At 42.5% G+C, this 20170-nt stretch overlaps 1 protein-coding gene across 1 annotated transcript; it reads right to left on the bottom strand.

The window, feature by feature from the left end:
• Nucleotides 1-16291: 16291 nt before the first annotated feature.
• LOC147454077 (gibberellin receptor GID1C-like) lies at nucleotides 16292-17964 on the bottom strand. Its single transcript, XM_086516082.1, has 2 exons — nucleotides 17774-17964; nucleotides 16292-17417 (listed from the first exon to the last, which is right to left on the bottom strand). Exons 1-2 carry the CDS (start codon nucleotides 17825-17827, stop codon nucleotides 16440-16442), a joined length of 1032 nt encoding a protein of 343 aa, XP_086372208.1. The 5' UTR covers nucleotides 17828-17964; the 3' UTR covers nucleotides 16292-16439.
• Between the last annotated feature and the right edge of the window lie 2206 nt (nucleotides 17965-20170).

Raw genomic sequence — 20170 nt, 5'->3', positions numbered from 1 at the left:
CTAGATTTTTATCAAATCTATTGAAATTGTAATCTTCAATAAACTGCATCAACTCTTCTGGAATCTCCATCTTTACCTCCCACCCCGGCTCGTTTCGTGTCGGGTCCACCAATAATGTCGGGGGATTTGTGTTCGAAAGGTGAGCCTTGGAAGGCACGAGGCCTCTGGCTGTGAGAGGTGCGAGGAGGAGAGTTGAGGTAGACACAATTAATGGAGACAAAGCCTAGAACAGACAACTTGCACCAAATACTGAAGCTTGATAACCCAAAACAGACAATAAACAATATCACTGCTTAAATCAAATATTAATTGTGGAGTTTTAAGCTCCTTACATCGCCTTCACTTGCCTTAATTGGCCTTAATCTGCAGCTTCAAGGTCGAGAGAGAGAAAGAGAGATCTTCTCTTCAGTTATGGCTATGGGAGCTTGTTGCATGAGAGTTGGCTAGGGAGTTTAGGATTAGTTTCCGGCTTACTATTAGAGAGTTTATTTAGTAGTAGGATTCGGTGGGTTTATGGTCGTTTAGCATGCCATTGGTTTACCATCGGCTTAGGAAGCTTAGCTTAGGACTAAGATAGGTGAAGGAAGGCTTTGGATTAGGGAAGGCTTAGCTTAGTATTAAAGCTCACTTAAGAGGGTTGATTAAAGTAGGCTTAGGAGTTTTGGACTAGAAAGTTTCTTAGTAGTAGGATTAGGTGGATGATGATGGGCAAAGGAAGGTTCAGATTCGCTTCCGCTTAAGAAGTTTAGGATTTAAAATTGGTATCAAAATCTTAGCTTGCATGGGCTATGGAAGGTTAAATTCAAGAGCTCAAGGGTTTTGGCTCTTACGAGTGAGAAGAAGAAGGAGAAAGAGTAAAAACAACACCCCATGAGAGCCGCTTCCTCCTTTTTTTTATAATGGCCCTTTGGGAGTTTGCAAGGTTTTCTATTCTCGGCTAACCCATTAGCGATATCGCTAATGGGTACAACCTCGATGACATGGCAAGGTGAAATCTTGTCAAGCACGCAAACAGTCGAGAGCGGCACCAAACAGGAGCGCCATGGCAAACCGGACATCTTTCATCTCTTCGGCAATGCCATCTGAGCGATGCCGTGCTCCTTGCGAGCGGCACCAAACAGGAGCGCCATGGCAAGCCGGACATCTTTCATCTCTTCGGCAATGCCATCCGAGCGATGCCGTGCTCCTTGCGAGCTTCTTTCTCTTCCTTGCACCCTCCCTGGCTACTGCCCTCGCCATTACCTCCTTCCTCTTCACATTAGGTTTAAAAATAACCTCTTTTATGGCTAGTGGACGGCCACACTACTTAGGGCGGCCTTTTTGACTTAGCGGGTAGTCATGCCCCTTTTAAGGAACCACTTTGGCATAAATATCGGGCAACGCATTGCATTTAGCATGTATATTTGCCAACTTGAAAATACATTGCTAGTGGAGATGGCCTTCGGTTGCCACCATACCTGGCACCCGGGGCGGTCACTTTTTAGAATGTGTATGATATCACGTGAGTTAACCGGAGAGGATTATTAAAAGACCAAAATGTGTAAAAATGTATACATAGAGAGGGGGGTGGGGGTTTTTTAAATAGGCTCACAGTGTAAGTATATCATGTATATTGGGGTATTATTAATTACCTCTTGAACGCACGTGATATAGGGTTCTTTTGATAAGTGACTGCCCGGGACCTGGCACATATATTGACCAAGGCATTACTGTGATAAGCTCACCGAGATGTTAATGTGAAGGAGTACGAGCGGAAGTGCGACGCGAGAGAGAGTGCGAGAAGAAGAGCACGACGATATGGTGAACTCGCTCTACTGTAATGTGTAGAGCATAGTGAGTTCTTATTAGGTTTTTACAAAAGAATATGTGTACATACCTGGCGGCCCGCCCACTTACCTGGGCGACCACATTGGGCTTTATACCCCAACAACCTCCCACTTAAAGTCCAATGTGGTACTTTAAATGTGAGAGAAGCTACTATACAAGCTAATATACAAGAGATGTAGAGAAGTGATGTACTACCCTACACCTAACTGCTTGCGAAAATGCGCAAAGCTCTCTGAGGGAAGTCCTTTTGTAATTAGATCAGCAGGATTTTATGTGGTGTGAACTTTGACAAGCTGAAGTTGCTTATCCTCGAGAATTTCCCTGATGAAATGATACTTCACATCCACATGCTTTGTCTTTGAGTGATAAACTGGATTACGAGCCAATTGTATAGCACTTTGAATATCACAATATAACACAGGCATCTCTTCTTTGATTCCCAAATCTGTTACTAGTCGATTAATCCAAATTTATTCTTTGCATGCCTCTGATGCTGCAACATATTCAACCTCTGTAGTACACTGAGTAACACAATCTTGTAATCTAGAACGCCATGATACTGCTCCACCAGCCAATGTAAAGACATACTCTGACGTAGACCTTCAGTTGTCTAAGTCACCTGCATAATCTGAGTCTGTAAAACCCTTTACACTTAGCTCCTGACTCCCATAGCATATACGCATACTCTTTGTAGCTTTCAAGTATCTCAATATTCCTTTCACTGCCTCCCAATGTTTCTTGCCTGGGTTTGACATGTATCGACTTACTACTCCCACTGCAAATGCAATGTCTGGGCGAGTAGCAATCATTGCATACATCAAACTACCCACTGCAGACGCATATGGAATCTTATCCATTTCAGCCTGTTCTTCCTCAGACACATGACAATCTTGTTTGCTAAGTTTCACATATGGTGGCAATGGAACACTCAATGCCTTTCCCTTCTCCATATTGAAACGTTGCAAAACCTTGTCAATATACTCTGTTTGAGATAACCAAATCAACTTCTTTGATCTGTCCCTCTCAATGCGCATACCAAGTATATGACTTGCCTCACCCATGTCTTTCATGTCAAACGATTTTGCCATCTTTGACTTCAAAGCTGAAATTTCTTCCAAGTGCTTGCCAGCAATCAACATGTCATCCACATACAAAATAAGGATCAACCAACTACCATCCTTAGCCTTCTTTGTATATAGACAGTGATCGAACTCACTACATTTGTAGCCTTGAGAAAGCATAAACTTGTGGAATTTATGGTACCATGCCCTCGGTGATTGTTTTAAGCCATAAAGACTCTTTAACAACTGGCATACCCAATCTTCCTTGCCTTTCTCAACAAACCCTTCTGGCTGTTGCATGTAAATTTCCACATCTAAATCACCATGCAAGAACGTTGTCTTGACATCCATTTGGTGCAACACCAAATCTAATATGGCAACCAATGCAAGAAAGCATCTCAATGTAGTCATCTTGACCACCGGAGAGAAGACTTCATCAAAGTCAATGCCTTGTGCTTGCTTAAAGCCCTTGGCAACAAGCCTTGCTTTGTACTTTGGCTAACTATCATGAGCGGTGATCTTATACCTGTAAACCCATTTACATGGTAGAGCCTTTTTGCCCCGTGGTAATTTAACTAGCTTCCATCTCTGGTTTTTATGCAGAGCTGTCATCTCTGACTGCATGGCCAATTGCCAATTCCCGGAGTCCTTCATTTGCACTGCTTCCTTGTAACATGAAGGCTCATTGCAATCAGTCAACATGACATAGTTCATAGATGGAACAAACCTATCAGGAGGTCGCGTGACACGTCCAGATCTACGCACAATAGGTGGCTCAGGCTCAGCCACAACCTGTGGTTCCACTCAATCCTGTCCTTGCTCCTCTTGAGCCCTGACATTTTGTCTTGCACGTGCAGGTCCATCTTCTTGGAAGACAACTCTTCTAATCTCCTCAACCCTCTCTGGTTTAGAATGATATTTGGATTCATTAAAGTGAACATCATTGCTGCGGACAACCTTTCTGGATTCGGGATCCCAAAGTCTGTACCCCATCTCACCAGAATTACCATAGCCTAGAAAGATGCACTTTCTACTCTTTGGCTCAAGTTTGTTCCTAAATTCCTTTGGAACGTGAGTATATGCCTCACAGCCAAAGACTCTGAGATGCTTGTATGAGGGCATTTTGCCTGACCATACCATCTCTGGCACTGAATCCTTCTGCAAAACCTTGCTAGGAGATCTATTTACAAGATGAACAGCTGTTGATACAGCTTCAGCCCAAAACCCATTTGGCAGTTGTGCATTAGACAACATACTTCTGACCTTCTCTTGTATGGTCCTATTCATCCTCTCAGCAACACCATTTTGAGGAGGATTGTAAGGAGCAGTAAGTTCACGTTTTATACCTTTTGACTCACAAAAGTCCTGAAAGGCCTTTGAAACATACTCTCCACCATTGTCAGTGCGTAAGCATTTAAGCTTCTTGCCACTCTGATTCTCCACAAGTGTCACAAACGTTTTGAAAACACTAAACGCGTCATCCTTGTGCTTGAGAAAGTAAACCCATACTTTCCTCGAGTAATCATCTATAAATGTCATAAAGTAAGAAGCTCCCCCTAGAGATAGGTTAGGCATAGGTCCACACAAATCACTATGAACAAGTGCCAACTGTGTATCTCTTCTACTGCTTCTATGCTTATGTGGCTGCTGTGTTTGCTTACCATACAGACAATGTTCACAGAATTCAAAATCATTAAATGAAAAGCCAGGCAAATAACCAGAACGAGACAAGATTTCCATTCCCTTCTTGGACATATGTCCTAACCGGCTATGCCACAAAGAAACGTTCGGCTGCTCGGTTACATTGATTACATTTTTAGAGACATTTGATACATAAATCATGTAAAGTCCTCCAGACTTTACTCCATGTGCTACTGTCATAGAACCCTTGGATATCTTCCACATGTTCTGTCCAAAAGTGGTGACGTAGCCACCATCATCAAGTAAACCTGTGCTGATCAAGCTCTTTGTAATTGCGGAAACATGTCTCACATTCTTCAGTGTGAAAGAAGAGCCATTCTGAAACTTCAATTGAACATCTCCAACACCTAAGATCTCACATGTCTGCCCATTGCCTAGCCGAACATGATCTTTAGTGGTCACATAAGAGGTAAACCACTCCTTGTTTGGAGACACATGAAGTGATGCCCCTGAGTCTATAATCTAGTCACTCAGTGCATTTCCATCAGATGCTGTAAGAAGAGATGAGTCCATTGTATTTTTCAAGAAGTAGATATCTCCTGACACTAGACTGTCATCCTCTGCAACAGTGTTTGTCACATTTATTTCTTGAATCTTCACTGAGGACTTGTTCTTCTCACCATGGTCTTCTGCTTTCTCTTTGCCTTTTTCTGCTTTCCATTCTCTGCAGTCTCTTTTCATGTGACCCTTCTTGCCGGCATTCTATGTCACTCTTGCCTTTAGCATTGTGGGACTTGCTACGAGACTGATCCCTCTTTCCACCTTTGTACTTTTCTTTGGTCCTTCCCCTGACAACTAAGGCTGTTCCTTTTCTTTTTTCCATTGTCTTTCTGTTGGTTTCTTCAGTAAGTAGACTGCCTTCGACACCTGCTATGTTCAAACCATCTGGAGGTGCAGAATTACTCAAAGCTGTGCGAAAAGTGTCCCAACTTTCCAGCAATGTAATCAACAGGAACATAGCTCTAACAGGTTCATCAAACTTGACACCTTGAGCTGACAACTGACTGTAGATTGTGTTGAATTCATTCAGATGATTGGACATAGGTGTCCCTTCTTTCATCTTCAAGTCAACAAGCTTCTTAAGCTAGTACACCTGTGAAGCTGCACTCTGCTTCTCATAAAGATCACTCAGCTTTAACCATGCTTGATAAGCCGACATCTTGTCTGCTACATTGAAGTAAACGCTTTCTGCCAAAGTCAGCATAATGGTAGAAAGTGCCAATTCATCCATTTCGCTCCATTCATCTTCGTCCATATCTTCTGGTTTTATCCCCTTGAGCTTTATAGGTTTTATCTGCTTCTTTTGTACCAACACGTGCCAAATCTGCTTCTTCCACAATGGGAAATTAGTTCCATCCAGCTTCTTGATATTGTAAAGAGCAGTGTCCTGTGATCCAGCCATAACTACGCTTCACAGTAGTTTACTTTCCTGGGAAAAATTCGGCAGAGTTTCCCCTGTAAACTGTCCTCTGAACCAATATCAACCCGTCAAATGAACCAATAAAGCTTCAGATTCTGCAAAAATTTCGGCAGAGTCTCCTTTGTAAAATGGCTCTGGTGTACTAAAAAACAGACCAAAAAACAGCTCAAAAAACCACTGTCTCTCTGACACTATAAGCTGTGGGTAAACCTGTCGTGCACCTGTACTGTCTCTCACTGTCCTGTCACTGTCCTGTAAGCATAAACTGCGACAATGCCTCAACGGCAGTAAAGCAAAGATGCAACCCAACTGTCTAACTCACAGTCAATACATCCTAGCTGCCTATCTAAGGGTGCTCGAGGGATCGCTCCAAGACCTGTATCACCGAAAGGATCTCAACATTCGAGAATCCCCTAGCTCAATAAAACCTCACTCGACCCTCAACAAAGGCTGCAGTAAATCTGACAGTACATAGACTTCCCACAAAGTCATACATCCACAAATTTCCCACTGTATGCTGTAACCGCTGCGGTGGTTGTTTGCTGCGTGTCTCACAGCCAGCAAACCCTCAACAGACATACATCATCTTTGAAAATACATCCCATGTGGAAGTACCTGCAATGTCAGGATGAAATCTGGAATATCAAGCAGCAAACACAAGCTACCTGATGAACTAGTGGATGTCGCCTACAGTCTGTGTGTAGATGCGTCCGTGTCGTATGTGACGCCTCCAAGAACTGTGAGCCGTCCTTCGATGTGTAGACAGCCACAAATCAACACTCTGGGAGTGTCGATATCCTCATCACCTGCAGTCGTAAGCCGAAAACCCCAAATTTGCAGAGTCGGATCTGCACCCGCCGAGACCACGTAGTCGAAAATGGCCTGCGCAGACCTTTGTCGAAGCCGAACGGTGGCCGAGATGACCTCAGAATGAAATTCTGAGAACACCGAGCCCTTCGGATCTTCCCACAGGATTTGGGGCCGTGCCTTTGCCTTTGCCTGTCGAATTTCACTCCAATGTGAGCTGGTGACTCTAGCCTCCGCAGTGCTGCCCGAGCCTCGATCTGAGCTCTGATACCAGTTGAAGGAGTACGAGCGGAAGTGCGACGCGCGAGAGAGTGCGAGAAGAAGAGCACGACGATATGGTGAACTCGCTCTACTGTAATTGGTAGAGCATAGTGAGTTCTTATTAGGTTTTTACAAAGGAATATGTGTACATACCTGGCGGCCCGCCCACTTACCTGGGCGACCACATTGGGCTTTATACCCCAACATAATGTACTTTCATGAAGGCATCACATTTGGTGATTACATCATCCAAAGCATAGTATTCTGCTCCGACGGCTCCATTTCCCAGAACCTGGCTGAAGCTCAGAAATTACCAAATGAACTTGAATGACCAAGGCGACCAGAGAGGTACGGAACTGGCCCCCGGTGAAACTTAAATTGTCCATATCTTGACGACCAGAACTCCCATTGACAAACTGAAAATACCAACACGCTCCTCAAAGTGAGCACTTTAGGCCCATGCATTCATATCATCTTTGACACTTTATCAGCAGCTGCCCAATCCGGTATAGATCTGCTATTGATTCAACTTCAAACTGACATAACTTCCTGTCTGTAGCTCCAATTGACAAGCCATAAAGACAAGCCTGTAGAGCACTTCAAGTATTACAACTCTGATGAATAAAATCCCAGCTATGACCACTTCAAGCATATTCATTGTTAGCATTACCAAGACATCTTTTGGCCCTTATTAGAGCCTCATCTGGCATACGTTTAACTTAAAATTGGCTTGTTAGCAAGCCCTTATTACTGCTAAATAATCATGTAGGATTCAAAAAAACCTGATTGGCATCCCTTTGCTCATTTTCTTGTCATGGAAGCGGAGCTGCACAACAATGCTGATTGTAGTGTGAGCAGGTACAAGGCTAGACTTGTGGCCAAAGGTTATGCATAGACTTATGGGATTGAATATGAGGGTACCGTCAGTCCCATGGCTAAGATGGCTATTGTTCATGTATTGCATGGCTACCGCATTAAAATGGGTGTTGAAACAAATGGATGTAAAGAATGCATTTTTTAATGGAGACTTGGAGGAAATTGTGTATATGGAGCAGCCACAAGGTTATGCAAATATGAAGCTATGTGACCTTGTATGTAGGTTAAAGAAAGCGTTCTATGGGCTGAAGCAAGCACCTAGATCTTGGTATGAAAGGATTGTGGCATTTCTCATTTCATTGGGCTTTGAGATGTGTGGTGCAGACCATTTATTGTATGTGCGGAAGAATGAGGCAAGAATTGTGGTAATGTATATATATCTATGTGGATGATTTGATTGTTGGAGGTGATAATGTGGCTGAAGTGGAGGGTGTGCACGTTCTACTTATGCAAGAATTTGACATGAAATACTTGGGAGAATTGTGGTAATTCTTGAACATTGAAATTATTCGCACAAAAGAAGGTGTATGGCTGTCACAAAGGCAATATGCTTTGGATATGTTGAAAAAGTAAGGTATGGTTGATTGCAAGCCAATTGCAATGCTCTTAGATCAAAATTTGAAGTTGGGAAATGATGCAGGTCAAGTGCTTGATAATGATACCATGTATAAGAAGATTGTCTGTAGCTTGATCTACTTGACTATCTCATGTCCAGACTTGAGCTACACAGTTGGATTGGTGAGTTAGTTTATGCAGTCTCCCAAGAAACCACACTTGGATGAAGTGAGGTACACTTTGCGCTATGTGAGTGCTATTTTGGGCTAGTAGTACATACGATAGCAAGTCTACCAACGGATTCATGTTCTCACTTGGGAGTGCTGCTATCACATGGAGTAACAAGAAGAAACCTACAGTTGCTCTTTTGAGTGCAGAGGCAGAGTACAGGGGTGCTACAGTGACGGCATGTGAGGTAGCCTGGCTGGGATTCCTACTTCACGAATTTGGAGTACAAGTACAGAGGCCGGTTGTCATTTATTGTGACAACCTTAGCGGCAAACAATTGGCATGAAACCCAATGTTTCTTGCAACTAGGGTTTCCTTTGTGGAGTCTTTTGCCCCTATGTTGGACCTAAATTGATGAGATTTGGTAGGTCTAGTGATATAAAACCTTCAACTTTTGCCACTTATGGACAATTTTGGCTCCATCTGGCAATCTAGAGCTTCTAGAAATAGGAAAGGTGGATTCTTACTAAATAAAGTAGGAGGATCCTGATGGTATGCTCTGTCTATGAAAATGGATCGGTGGCAACAATCGCGATCATTGCCATTGGTACCTGTTTTGAACCTCGTCAATTGATGTAGCTTCCCCACCTCCTGCGCTACTCAAAGACACCCCCCACCACTTAAAATCGCTTCCTTAAAATGGTTTAGTTGTGCTGGTTCTCAAAGTTAACCTTAAATGAAAAATTTGCTCTTTTGGACAACTGATGACTCAATCAACAACCAATTTGCTCTTCCTTTTAAGATATATGCAAGTGCACAAATAATAATATCTCAATTTTCACTTCCAATTCTCAAGTTATGCACATTTCTTGCTCGTTCAGTCACTTTCAGTCGTCAAAAGTTACAATATGGCACTCAAAAGCAACTTTGACTAAGCTATGCAGCACCAAAACCAAGTTTTAACCTAAATGCTACTCCTATCTCTAACCTAAAACAATAAAGTAACAAAAACACAAAACAAAACAGAATAAAATGAAGTGAAAGCGGGGTAAAAGATAGCAGAATTTCTGACACTAATCACAACTCACCACAGATTTCACCTACTAAACACAAACTACAACAAGATTCAAAGAGTGAACTCAATGAACAATGCACTAAAGCCAACAACTAAGATCGTTCTAACCTATATGGAAACCAAAGGAGAACACTCTACTCCTTTGTCTACGTGAGAGCTCAGTCTCGGGGGGTGCACTATGTAATCATGTTAATGTATAACGTGAGTTCGAAAGGAGGGGTTTTAAAATGCAAATTTAGGCAATTTAATAGAGATACATTAAAATAAGGGGTTTTTATATTCAATTTTGGAAAAAAAATCCTAAAATAAGGGATCATTTTATTCATTCATACATGTTGAAAGAGGGGTTTTTTTAATACGTTGTGAACTGCACGTTATATAGGGGGGTAGTGAACGGTGAACCCCCCGAGAGCTCAGCATGTCTCATTGACTCTCCTATCTAAAAATAAATGTAATGAATTGTAACACTCAAGCATTGGGTAAAGAAGAACCTCACCACAACCTCCTCCGCTAGTGTACGTCCTACGTCCCCAGCAACAATGCTAATGTTGGCGGGCCGCCGTGATCAAACAAAGTATCCTAGCCAGAACTCAAACCAACATAAATATATCAATCCAAGGACGTAGCTGACCCGTCTAGTGCATGGAAATTTTGAATGCAATGTCCTAACAAAATGCACTGAGGAGAGAGATGTCGCAAGTACCTAAAACGACAAAACTAACGAAAGATGCCTAAAGCCTCCCGTGCGGTCAAACAATGTGCAAGTGGTCTTAGGGACTCCGAATGTGCTCCAAACTTGAAATGCTCTTAGATCCTGGGTATATAGACCAAGGGAAACCTAAATCTACACTCAAAACATCGTGTTAGCAAGTGCGATAAGTGAGCAGCCATGACCATTGCCACCACCAACCGTGACCAAAATGACCCCTCATTTGTGTCTACCTCTATCTAAGCTCAAAAATTGCATTATATGTATACACCAAATGACCACAAATCATAATTCAACACACTAAGTGACCTAGAGTAGAAATTGCTCAATGCAACGCATGCACACACTCAAACTTGACAAAACACCAAATCAACATGAAGCTTAGATTATGTAGAAGCAATACATGAAGTTTCATTAGCAATGGTTACCCGTACTAGGTGATGCGAGCGTGAAAGCATCGATAGCTTTGCACCACGAGATCTCGAGTGGGCTACAATGATTATATCCAAAGAATGAGGCCTTTGCTCATATATCTAGGGCCAAAGATGGGATGAGGGTAAAAACTATGAGATTTTACAAAAAGTGAGAGCTGACAGTGAATCCAATGACATCATTATACTCATTCACGTCTTTGGATTCACCGCAAAGTAGAATTTGCAAAAGATGGCTCAGGTAATTTACATCACTTATTGGGCATTGAAAAGTGATGTAGGCAAAAATATTATACAGAGTGAGGATGTGATGACTTTAGTGCTTCCTACCAGAGCATGCATCTAAAAAAACTTGTAGCTATTGCTCGGTCTCAACATTTCTATTTTTGTTTGTTTGGTGGAAGTGTCTTGTTTGATGTCAATGTCTTTTTTGATGCCGTCAATATTGTATGTTCAAAAAAATTAAGTGCAGTCTTGCCTTCACAACACTATAAATAGGTCAACCCAGTTTATGGTTGTCACCCTTACAATGAGCAATAGGTCAAGAGATATGGGTAAGGATTATGGCTCCTCTTCCCCACTTCTATGAGCACTGGAAGGAAAAGCAAAAAGAGAGAAAAGCCCATGAACACGAGAAGATAGAGGTTCAGGTAGAAGAGAAGGAAGAGGTAGACTCTGAGCCAGTTTTCATTATCTCCACTTCGGGAGTAGGATTGAAAGATGGCATGGATTATGCTTTAGGCCTTGACATGTTGCTCTCAACACAATTGGACTGAGAAAAACATGCAGAGATAGATGTAAGGACTGCCACAGTTACAACAAAAATCAAAAGACTATATTGGAAGCTACACAAGAGATGGAGTGAATGAAAGTTGTAAAATTTACAAGGGATGTAAGGTTTGCATAATTCTCTCAAGGAGAGAATATGTAAGGTTTTCTCTTTATAATAAAATATGTGATGTTATCTAGAAGAGAATATGTAATGTTTACAAAATGCTCTCAAGGAGAAAACATGTATTGCTTTGCTATTTACAAAATTTTGGTTCACAATATAGTTTTGGGAGTCCTAGGACTCTTTCTTGTGCTGGTATCCTATGCTCTTCCTCTTTCTTGGTTTCTTTGTGTCCTTCTTGGGTGTTGCCTCTTTGGGTATCCTTTTTTGCTTCTCTTCCTCCTTAGGCTCTAGTTCTTTTGGTCTTTTCTTCCGCTTATCTTCCTCCTTCTTGGGCTTTGGTTCTTTTGATGTCCTTCTCTGCTTCTTCTTTGTCTCCTTCTTCTGCTCCTCTTTGGCATGTGTGTTTTTCTAGGGCTCTTTATGAGGGCAACAATCTCCTTTGCCTTCTTCGCTTCCTTTGGAACCTCGTCTGTCCTGGGCTCCTTTTCTTTGGGCTTCTCTTCCTCTGCCTTTGCTATTTTTTGTGGATCTTCCTTTCCATCTATGGTGCCTAGCCTCTTCCTTTGGCTTCTTTGGCCCTTTGGCTTTGGTGTTGTTGTGGGTAGTGACATATGGACACTGACCATATACCTAATCAACTTTGCCCTTACCCACCAAACATGGTTGTGGGTGTAGCAATTCATATTGATCTGGTCAAGAAAGATTAGTGTGTTAGGTCTCAACAAGAATATTTCAAGTAACGCCTATATTTATATGCTCACATGCTTACCCTAACATTCTTTTTTGAGTTGCAATAGGTGTAGTCAACTACTATCTTTGCATTTTTTTAATCACTCTCCATCCACGTGAAAAATCCTCCTCCTGCGAGGGGGGCTACACAAACACAAGGGGAAGCATAAATACACTGTTTAAAAATGTATTTACTTACAACCTACCAGCACCATACCTCCATATTTAAGATCTGCGTGTCATCCATGAGCTTTGTGATGGGAGGAGAATGCTCAATTTCTTTGAAGCTAATGATATACAGAATTTCTCAATTATAATAGCAAATGGTTTTCCAACTTAAGAATCACCCTCTCTACTTCAAAGCTTTGGTATAGCCTAATAGCCCTTTCATACCATCTCCTATAAATATTATCAATGAAGAATATTTGAAAAATGGTGGGATGCCTTTGGCGATAGGATCTATGTGCTTCTTTTCTTATAATCTCAATGCTTCTATGGTGGCAGAAGGAGTTTCACGAAGGCTATCCTTTTTTCGAAGAGGGAAATATTCATCTTTCAAGTCAACATGGAGATGATAGATACCTCTCTTAGCACTATTGGTCGTCAAAGCTTAGATGTGGGAAGATGATGAGTTGGATATATTGCAGAGAAAGATGCAAAGAAAGATGTAGAGAAAGGACAGATGAGCAGGGGAAAATTTGAAATTTGGACCAAAAAACAAAAACGGTGCATTGGGAGGGAAAATTTTTGAAAAAAAGACACATTTTCAAGAGATTTGAAAATGACTCTATATATGGGGCCCCAAAAAGCGACATCCTGTGCACCCAGTAAAAAGGTGGAGTTTTTTTCCAATTTTTAATTTTAAAATTTCTTGTTCACATTTTCAAAAATAAAAATTATTTTCTCTCTGTACCAATTCTTACAGAGCAAATTCGAGACCTCAAACTTCCCCTAATGTAACACTCTAAGCATCTAGGACCACATAGTCTTTCTGTTGTAGAAGGCCATCATTTAAAAATGCAGCCACTGTGAGGCCTTTGCAATTGACATTTCTCAACACTAATGGGAGTTCACTTTCAATCTCCCTAAGCTACCTTTTTTCTATCGTCTCCATGTCAACATCCACCTCCTCCCCTTTTTCCACATCCTCCTCCTCCTCTATGATCTCCTCAAGTACCACCTCAAGCTCTTTAGGTTTCCTTGATGGATGAATATTGAGGATAAAGGGTGTGCTACGTGGGCTAGCTTTTCACAATCTAGTATGTTTTTGTACCTATGTGTGTCCATTCTTTACTCGTAGGCCCATGAATAGGAATATCCACACCAATATTGCATTGCATAGCGTACGTGTGGCTTCATAAATATGATGTTTGTAGAGTTCCATGCATCCCTTGAGTACTTCATCCATCACAAGTCTAATTCTCTCATCGAGGTCTTTTTCTTTATTTGAAATCCTTGCATCCAACATCATTGTAGCAGTCTGTATAAAGTCGAGTGCCCTTGAGCTTGAGCTTGAGCTTGTTCCGAATTCAAACAAATAGGTAGCACCTTTCCAATCATGTCTCTTTGAAAGGGTTACTCCGCACTTGATAACCTTCAAAGAATCATTTATTTTTTAAGACTCAACTCTCTTTCTAATGAGGCTATCCCTTCTTGCATGATTGGTGTCTTCTCTTAAGCTTCAACCTCCTTTTTGTCACTATATCATTCTCTTCATGTCAAGTTGCTTCTTCGACCCTATAGGTCCAATGAACCGCCCTAGGCCGTTGTCAAGGTTGCTACCAAATGATAATCCATTAGTGCTTTGTAGTTAGCATATTTCTTTGTTGGCCAATTTCCACCTCTTAATCACTTCATCCTTCATAAGTCATTCTCGTGTCTAGTTTTTTTGGCTCTTTCAATTGCTTTCCCAAACGGTCGAATTGTTTGGGTGTAGTTATGTTATGCACTTCTTCTAGCTTGATAAGTCTATCAATTGCATTCATGAGCTTGGCTTGTCTTGATCGTCGTCTTTTTCGTTCCCCTTCAAGAACTTTATCTTTGACAATAAGGGCCATCTTCACTGCCCCCCAATTTTCCTTGGCTATTTTTTCTAATAAAATTTTTATTCTCTATATTCATTGAACTCGTTCAGGCTCAGCTGCAAGAAACCTGGCACTAATGGAGTGGATAAAGTCCATTAAAAGATTGGAAAACTAATCGAAAAAGGTTATTATGCAATTAATTTAACTCTTGAACCATAAACTTTACTCTTCTAGGAACCAAAGCCTTCTCCAAAATTTACTTCTTTACAAGAGCATAATTGGGTGGAGGCATTTTACTTGATTTCAACCTTGGACAACAACATGCCATACTATCTTCATTTATAACTAATGCACGTTTTGGAAGGGGTTTTGAGTGCTTCCTCCTCAAGAAAAGATCATGTACGATTGCAAGAGAGATCGACTTCGATTGTTCACCACCATAAGAAATGCTTGCTTGCAGATGTAGTTACATTGTACAAAGTCTTCCCCTTGCCAACCTTTGGACTTCCCCATCTCTATGGACCGGGCTTTATGGATTGGGCCTACTCATTGTTCACTTTATCACTCAATGATGCACTTTGGTTTCCTTACTAGTGCTCACATATCCCTACTTAGGATAACTTCCCAAGGCACTACCAAAAAGACATATGAAGCCATGCTAGTGCTCACATATCCCTATAGGGTAAATTTCCTTATAGATCTCTTTGCATTTGGTGCCTTGAGCAAGGCTTTAAATGTCTTTTTTAAAGTCCCTTGGGAATTTAAAATGTAGGAGCCAATAGAGGGAAATTCAATTTGGTATAGTTTAATCTTACGCTAGGATTAATAGTTTTGAATGAAATTGACAAGAAAAGAGCTCATCTCAAGCTGTCCTCAATAAAAAAGACCATCCCCATCATCAATCCTAAACATTTTGAAGATGGTTTGCATTCTATTCAATGCTTTCCTATTTTTGGAATGTGTCCTGCTATTGGCTCCTTTACTCTATAGCTCAATCCAAGCAACCAAAATAAGACTCTCTCTCTCTCTCTCTCTCTCTCTCTCTCTCTCTCTAGTCACCAAGCACTGCTTAAGAAAATCACACATAGACACTGAACAAACTCTCTTTTCGTATCAGAATGCACTTTCCCGTGCGTGGTGATACAATGGGCGTCCGCAAGCGCTACCAAGGTCGATTGGCTGCATTCGAATCCATGACCCAGGTCACCGAGGACGAATGCTCAACCAACCAAGCTAGCTCCTTTGGACATAAACCACAAAGACACTAAACAAACACTTTCTTAACTCAAGTAACCAAACACCGGCTCTCAAGCACATAAAACAAATAAAGACACTAAATAAAACCTTGAGTCCTTTCATGTTACAATGTATTTTTGGTACAACTTTGATGGTGGATGCAACCAACAGGAGTGCAGAGCCCTTGAAACAAAACAAGAGGGCAACTGCATGAAGACCTTTTGACATGGGGAGGAAAGCCACCCACCTGTGTGAGAAGGGCCCTTGTTTACGAACCCACTCCCATGCTTGCGCGATGCAAACATCGACTGGGTGCGCAAGAACGGCCCCTTGTTTACAACCAGGGGAAGAGAGGGGAGGGGTGGAGGTAATTTGGAAGGGGGAGCCATGTGGAAACATAAATGTGTAGACAACCACTTCAAACTCAAGTGGACAGAAGTGTGTGCAAGAGAGAGAGAGAGAGAGAGAGAGAGAGAGAGAGTACAGGTATGTGTGTGTGGTGGGTGGGGGGGAGAGGGGGGGGGGGGGGGGAGAGAGAGAGAGAGAGAGAGTGTACAAACCACAAATAGAGACATACAGAACCAGCATCAGGATTTGCTCCATCTTCAGCACAATCCCCGATCCCCGGCACTTCGCCCTTTGCCACTCCCCGAACTTCCCGACACTACTGCTCTGCGAAAAACTCCTTCAACTTCTCTACCAATGTGTAGAAGAGCTCTGTATTGGGCAGCAGAAAGAACCCCATGGTTGCTTGCTCCAGAAAGAGTAATTGGACTGGCTTGCCAGCCCTCTGCATGGAGTGCACATATCTGAGCTGCCAATCTTGCAAAATGTCGAAGCCGCCTACTACGGCGAGACAAGGTAGGAGTGGGACATCGACCAACGAGGGCGCAATCGGCGAGAACGGATCGCAGGCTGGGTGATCTCGATTGGAACCCGGAGGTAAAAATGCGCGCCAATACCAATCTCTGTCTTTAATAGAAACAAAGTATTTCCCATCAAGAAGCCTCTCTGCAGGGGTCCTTTGCTGCCCACCGAACATCGGCATCAAAAGTACAGTCCCCGATAGCTCTACACCTTCGTCTGCCATCATTACTGCTACATTGTGCGCTATATTTCCACCTGAACTATCCCCAGCTGCAAAACACCTGCTTGGATCACATCCCACTTGTGCAAGACATTGCCTCCCCAAGAAACTCTTTGCCCACCTTATGCATGTTGCCCCATCCTCATATGCCGCCGGACACCTATGCTCCGGTGCCCTCCGAAAATTCACCGAAAATACCACCACGCCGCACATCTTTGCAATCCTCCTGCACATCGCATCATATATCGAGCTATTCGCCGATGAATGCACAAAGCTTCCTCCATGGAAGTAGACTAGCAGCGGTTGCTTTCTTAATGACACACGGGGGTCTGCATATGCATCTGATGCCCAGAAAAGCCTTCCCCAGAGACCAATTGCCCTGTCAATAATTATATCTTTGCTAGCGGCGCCATCAGAAGGCATCGCATTCGCAGGAGCTTTGCGGTCGAGGAATTCAGCGAGGTGTCGGTTGAATGACCCATCTGGCCTTCTGAGTAAGTGGTAAGCAACTTTGAAATTGGAGATGAGAACCCATGTAGTCAATGGCACCACACCCTGAAGGAGGCATGAAGAGGCATTGGGTTCAGACATTTCAAACAATGGGAAAGGTAAGAGTTATGCAATCAACAGATGATGCACCAACATCTAGCTTAAATTTGAAGCAAAATCAAAAGCTCAGCAAGCCGACACCGCGGCGCCGGCATGCATCGTTCGAAAATACCATGGATAAGGACCCACAGAGAAAGATCAAAGATTGATCAGCTTGGCACATTTGTAGATGCTTAAATAAACATTAGGTTTCTTATCAGATGCTAACAATTTTGCTTAATCTGTGTAAGGTTAAATTTGTACTTATGTACAAGGCAGGAGAGAAGACACAAAGGTGAGGTAGAGAAAGGGAGGAGGAGTACCTTGGAGTCTGCAAGGGGCGCAGCAGCATCCTCTGCGTTGTTGGTAGTGGCCATGAAAAGGAGGTGTGTGTGCGTGTGATGTGGAGAGAGAGAGAGAGAGTGAGAGAGAAGAGAAGGTACTATATCATGATAGGAGGGGAGGAAGATCTGTGGAGAGAGAGAGGGAGAGAGCGAGCAACAGCAGTGCAGCACCCCTTTCGGACAGCAAAACAAAACTGGAGGTAGAGAGTAGAGAGAGAGTGAGAAATAGGTCGGCCAAATGCCCCACTGCCTATCCTCCAATGATGAGAGAGAATGACCGAAATTTATAATAATATGCCTCGCAGCCTCGCTCTATATGAGCTGGAGAGAGAGAGAGAGAGAGAGAGAGAGAGAGTCACTGTGTCATGGATAGAGAGAGAGAAAGGAAGATAAAGAGACTGTGTGAGAGAGAGAGAGAGAGAGAGAGAGAGACGTGGCGGCTGGGAATGATGAAGAGGAAGAGAGAGACGATGTATAATGAGAGAGGACTCAGAGGAGGGAGGCAGCTTATCTTGTTGCTGCCTTTTTGTCTTCACCGATCTTTCCAAACCCGCTTTTTACCAGTCCACAATCCTTATCTTCTACCCTCGTGTTCCGCACTGCTTTCCCCCGTCCCTCGTCGCTTCCTCTCTGCTTCTCTGCTCTCTCTCACCTCTCTCTAGAACTCCATCAGTCTCTCTCTCTCTAGACTCTCTCATTCCCACCGTCACATATATATCCTCTTTCAACCTTATCCCTTTCATTATTGCCTCTCTCTCACTACTCTCTCTCTAGATCGCTCCTCTGCGGCGGGACAGACTTACTGTTGGATATCTATCCCCTGGCCTTCTCCTCTCTCATACTCGCCCTCTTCTTTCTAGGTTTTCAACTAAATAAACTAGGCTCCTTGACACTAGTTCCAGCTCCAACTTTCTCTTGCACTTCTTCAGTTTCACTTAAGGGCTGCTTCACACGCTAAGGGGCACTCTCCCTAGCTAGTGGTGGGTCCAAAACTCCTGGATTTACAGCAAGAAAAACCCTGCAAAGAGATGTAACTCTGATGAGGATGGGATTTCCTCTTTTTTTTGTGTACTTTCTTTTTTAATCCAATTTTTTTTTCTATAATAATAAAGAACTTCTAAGGCAATGACGGAACAAAAATGATGGCGATGGGTTCTTTTGTACTCTGTACGCATGACTCTTTCCTCCTTGCTCTCCTCTTACATCAAGAAGATAGCCTCATAACCCCCGCCCGAGGGGGAGGAACATAAAGCTTCAAGAAGGTCTACGTGATGGGTTGGTGCCTGCAAGACATCCCAACTTGCGAGGTCCGGTTCAAGGTATTTCCATCCCTATCGTGTATGCTTCCAACCCCTTGTTCCAAGCCATGCCAGCTACTTCTATTGCTGCCCCATTTACCTCTGCCCCTTCTACATCTCAAGAGGAGCTCATGCATTCCCTCAACAAATGGCGTATGCGGCCACCTCCAAGGGCAAACAAGGGTCTCATCACAACGATGAGAATCCCCATCCAATTTTCATGCCTCTGCTCCTAATTACTTAAATCATGAAAGGGTGATCCAAGATGAAGAATGGGATGACAGATTTGAAGATTCTTAGAAGACTCAAGGAGAAGAGGGGGCTATTATCCATATCAAGGAACTTGAACTTTGGCATCTCCAACTGCAAGACATAGTAGTTAGATTGTGTCATGGAGTGAGACCCTCAATGGAATCTTTGACACCATAGATCACTCAAACATAGAAAACTAGGAACATTAAATTTTCTCGTGTGCAATATCTGCTAAATAATTATCACCTTTTTTTGTGATGATCCTAATTTTTCTTTGCATATAGTTAGTCAAGGCCAATGGTTAATTAGAAATACATCCCTCTTTGTAGTCAACGCGTTTATTGGCTTTAATCCTAGTGGCCCTAAGCCTAGTAAAGCCCTTGTTTGGGTTGACATACCTAACCTACCCATAGAACTCTATCCCTAACTTAAGAATATAAGATCATGCATTGGCAAAGTTTTGGGATAGAGAAACAAGGGAGGAATAAGTGGGACCCATAGTTGCTTATTGAAATAGACCTCAGTGCTTAATTAAAGGGTTCTAATCCTATAAGGGATTCTACTGGTCAAAACTCTTCATTTGCAAGCATTTGTTTATAAAATCTCCCAAATGCATGCTCTTACTGTATGAAACGGGGATGTTATATCAAGGATTGTCCTAACCTCAAAGCACAATCTGCTCATGGTGAAGCTCCTCAAGCCAAACCAAATGACTTCCAACTAATCCCAAAAAGAAATGTAGTAAGAAACCCCAGAAATCTCAAATCCTCATGTTCAAGGTGGTATAGGAATAACTTCAATCCATTGATTTATTAGTTGAACCCTC

This window comes from Adiantum capillus-veneris, chromosome 7, assembly GCF_014529385.1.
Source record: "Adiantum capillus-veneris isolate H3 chromosome 7, ASM1452938v2, whole genome shotgun sequence".
Taxonomy (NCBI): Eukaryota; Viridiplantae; Streptophyta; class Polypodiopsida; order Polypodiales; family Pteridaceae; genus Adiantum; species Adiantum capillus-veneris.
This window is presented reverse-complemented; position numbering and strand designations above follow the sequence as displayed.

Bases quoted from the DNA above. Each gene is read 5' to 3' on its own strand.
- LOC147454077 (XM_086516082.1), bottom strand. From the start codon at position 17,827: ATGGCCACTACCAACAACGCAGAGGATGCTGCTGCGCCCCTTGCAGAC. The intron at 17,418-17,773 runs GTACTCCTCCTC...TGCCTCCTTCAG, and splicing joins CGCCCCTTGCAGACTCCAAG to GGTGTGGTGCCATTGACTAC.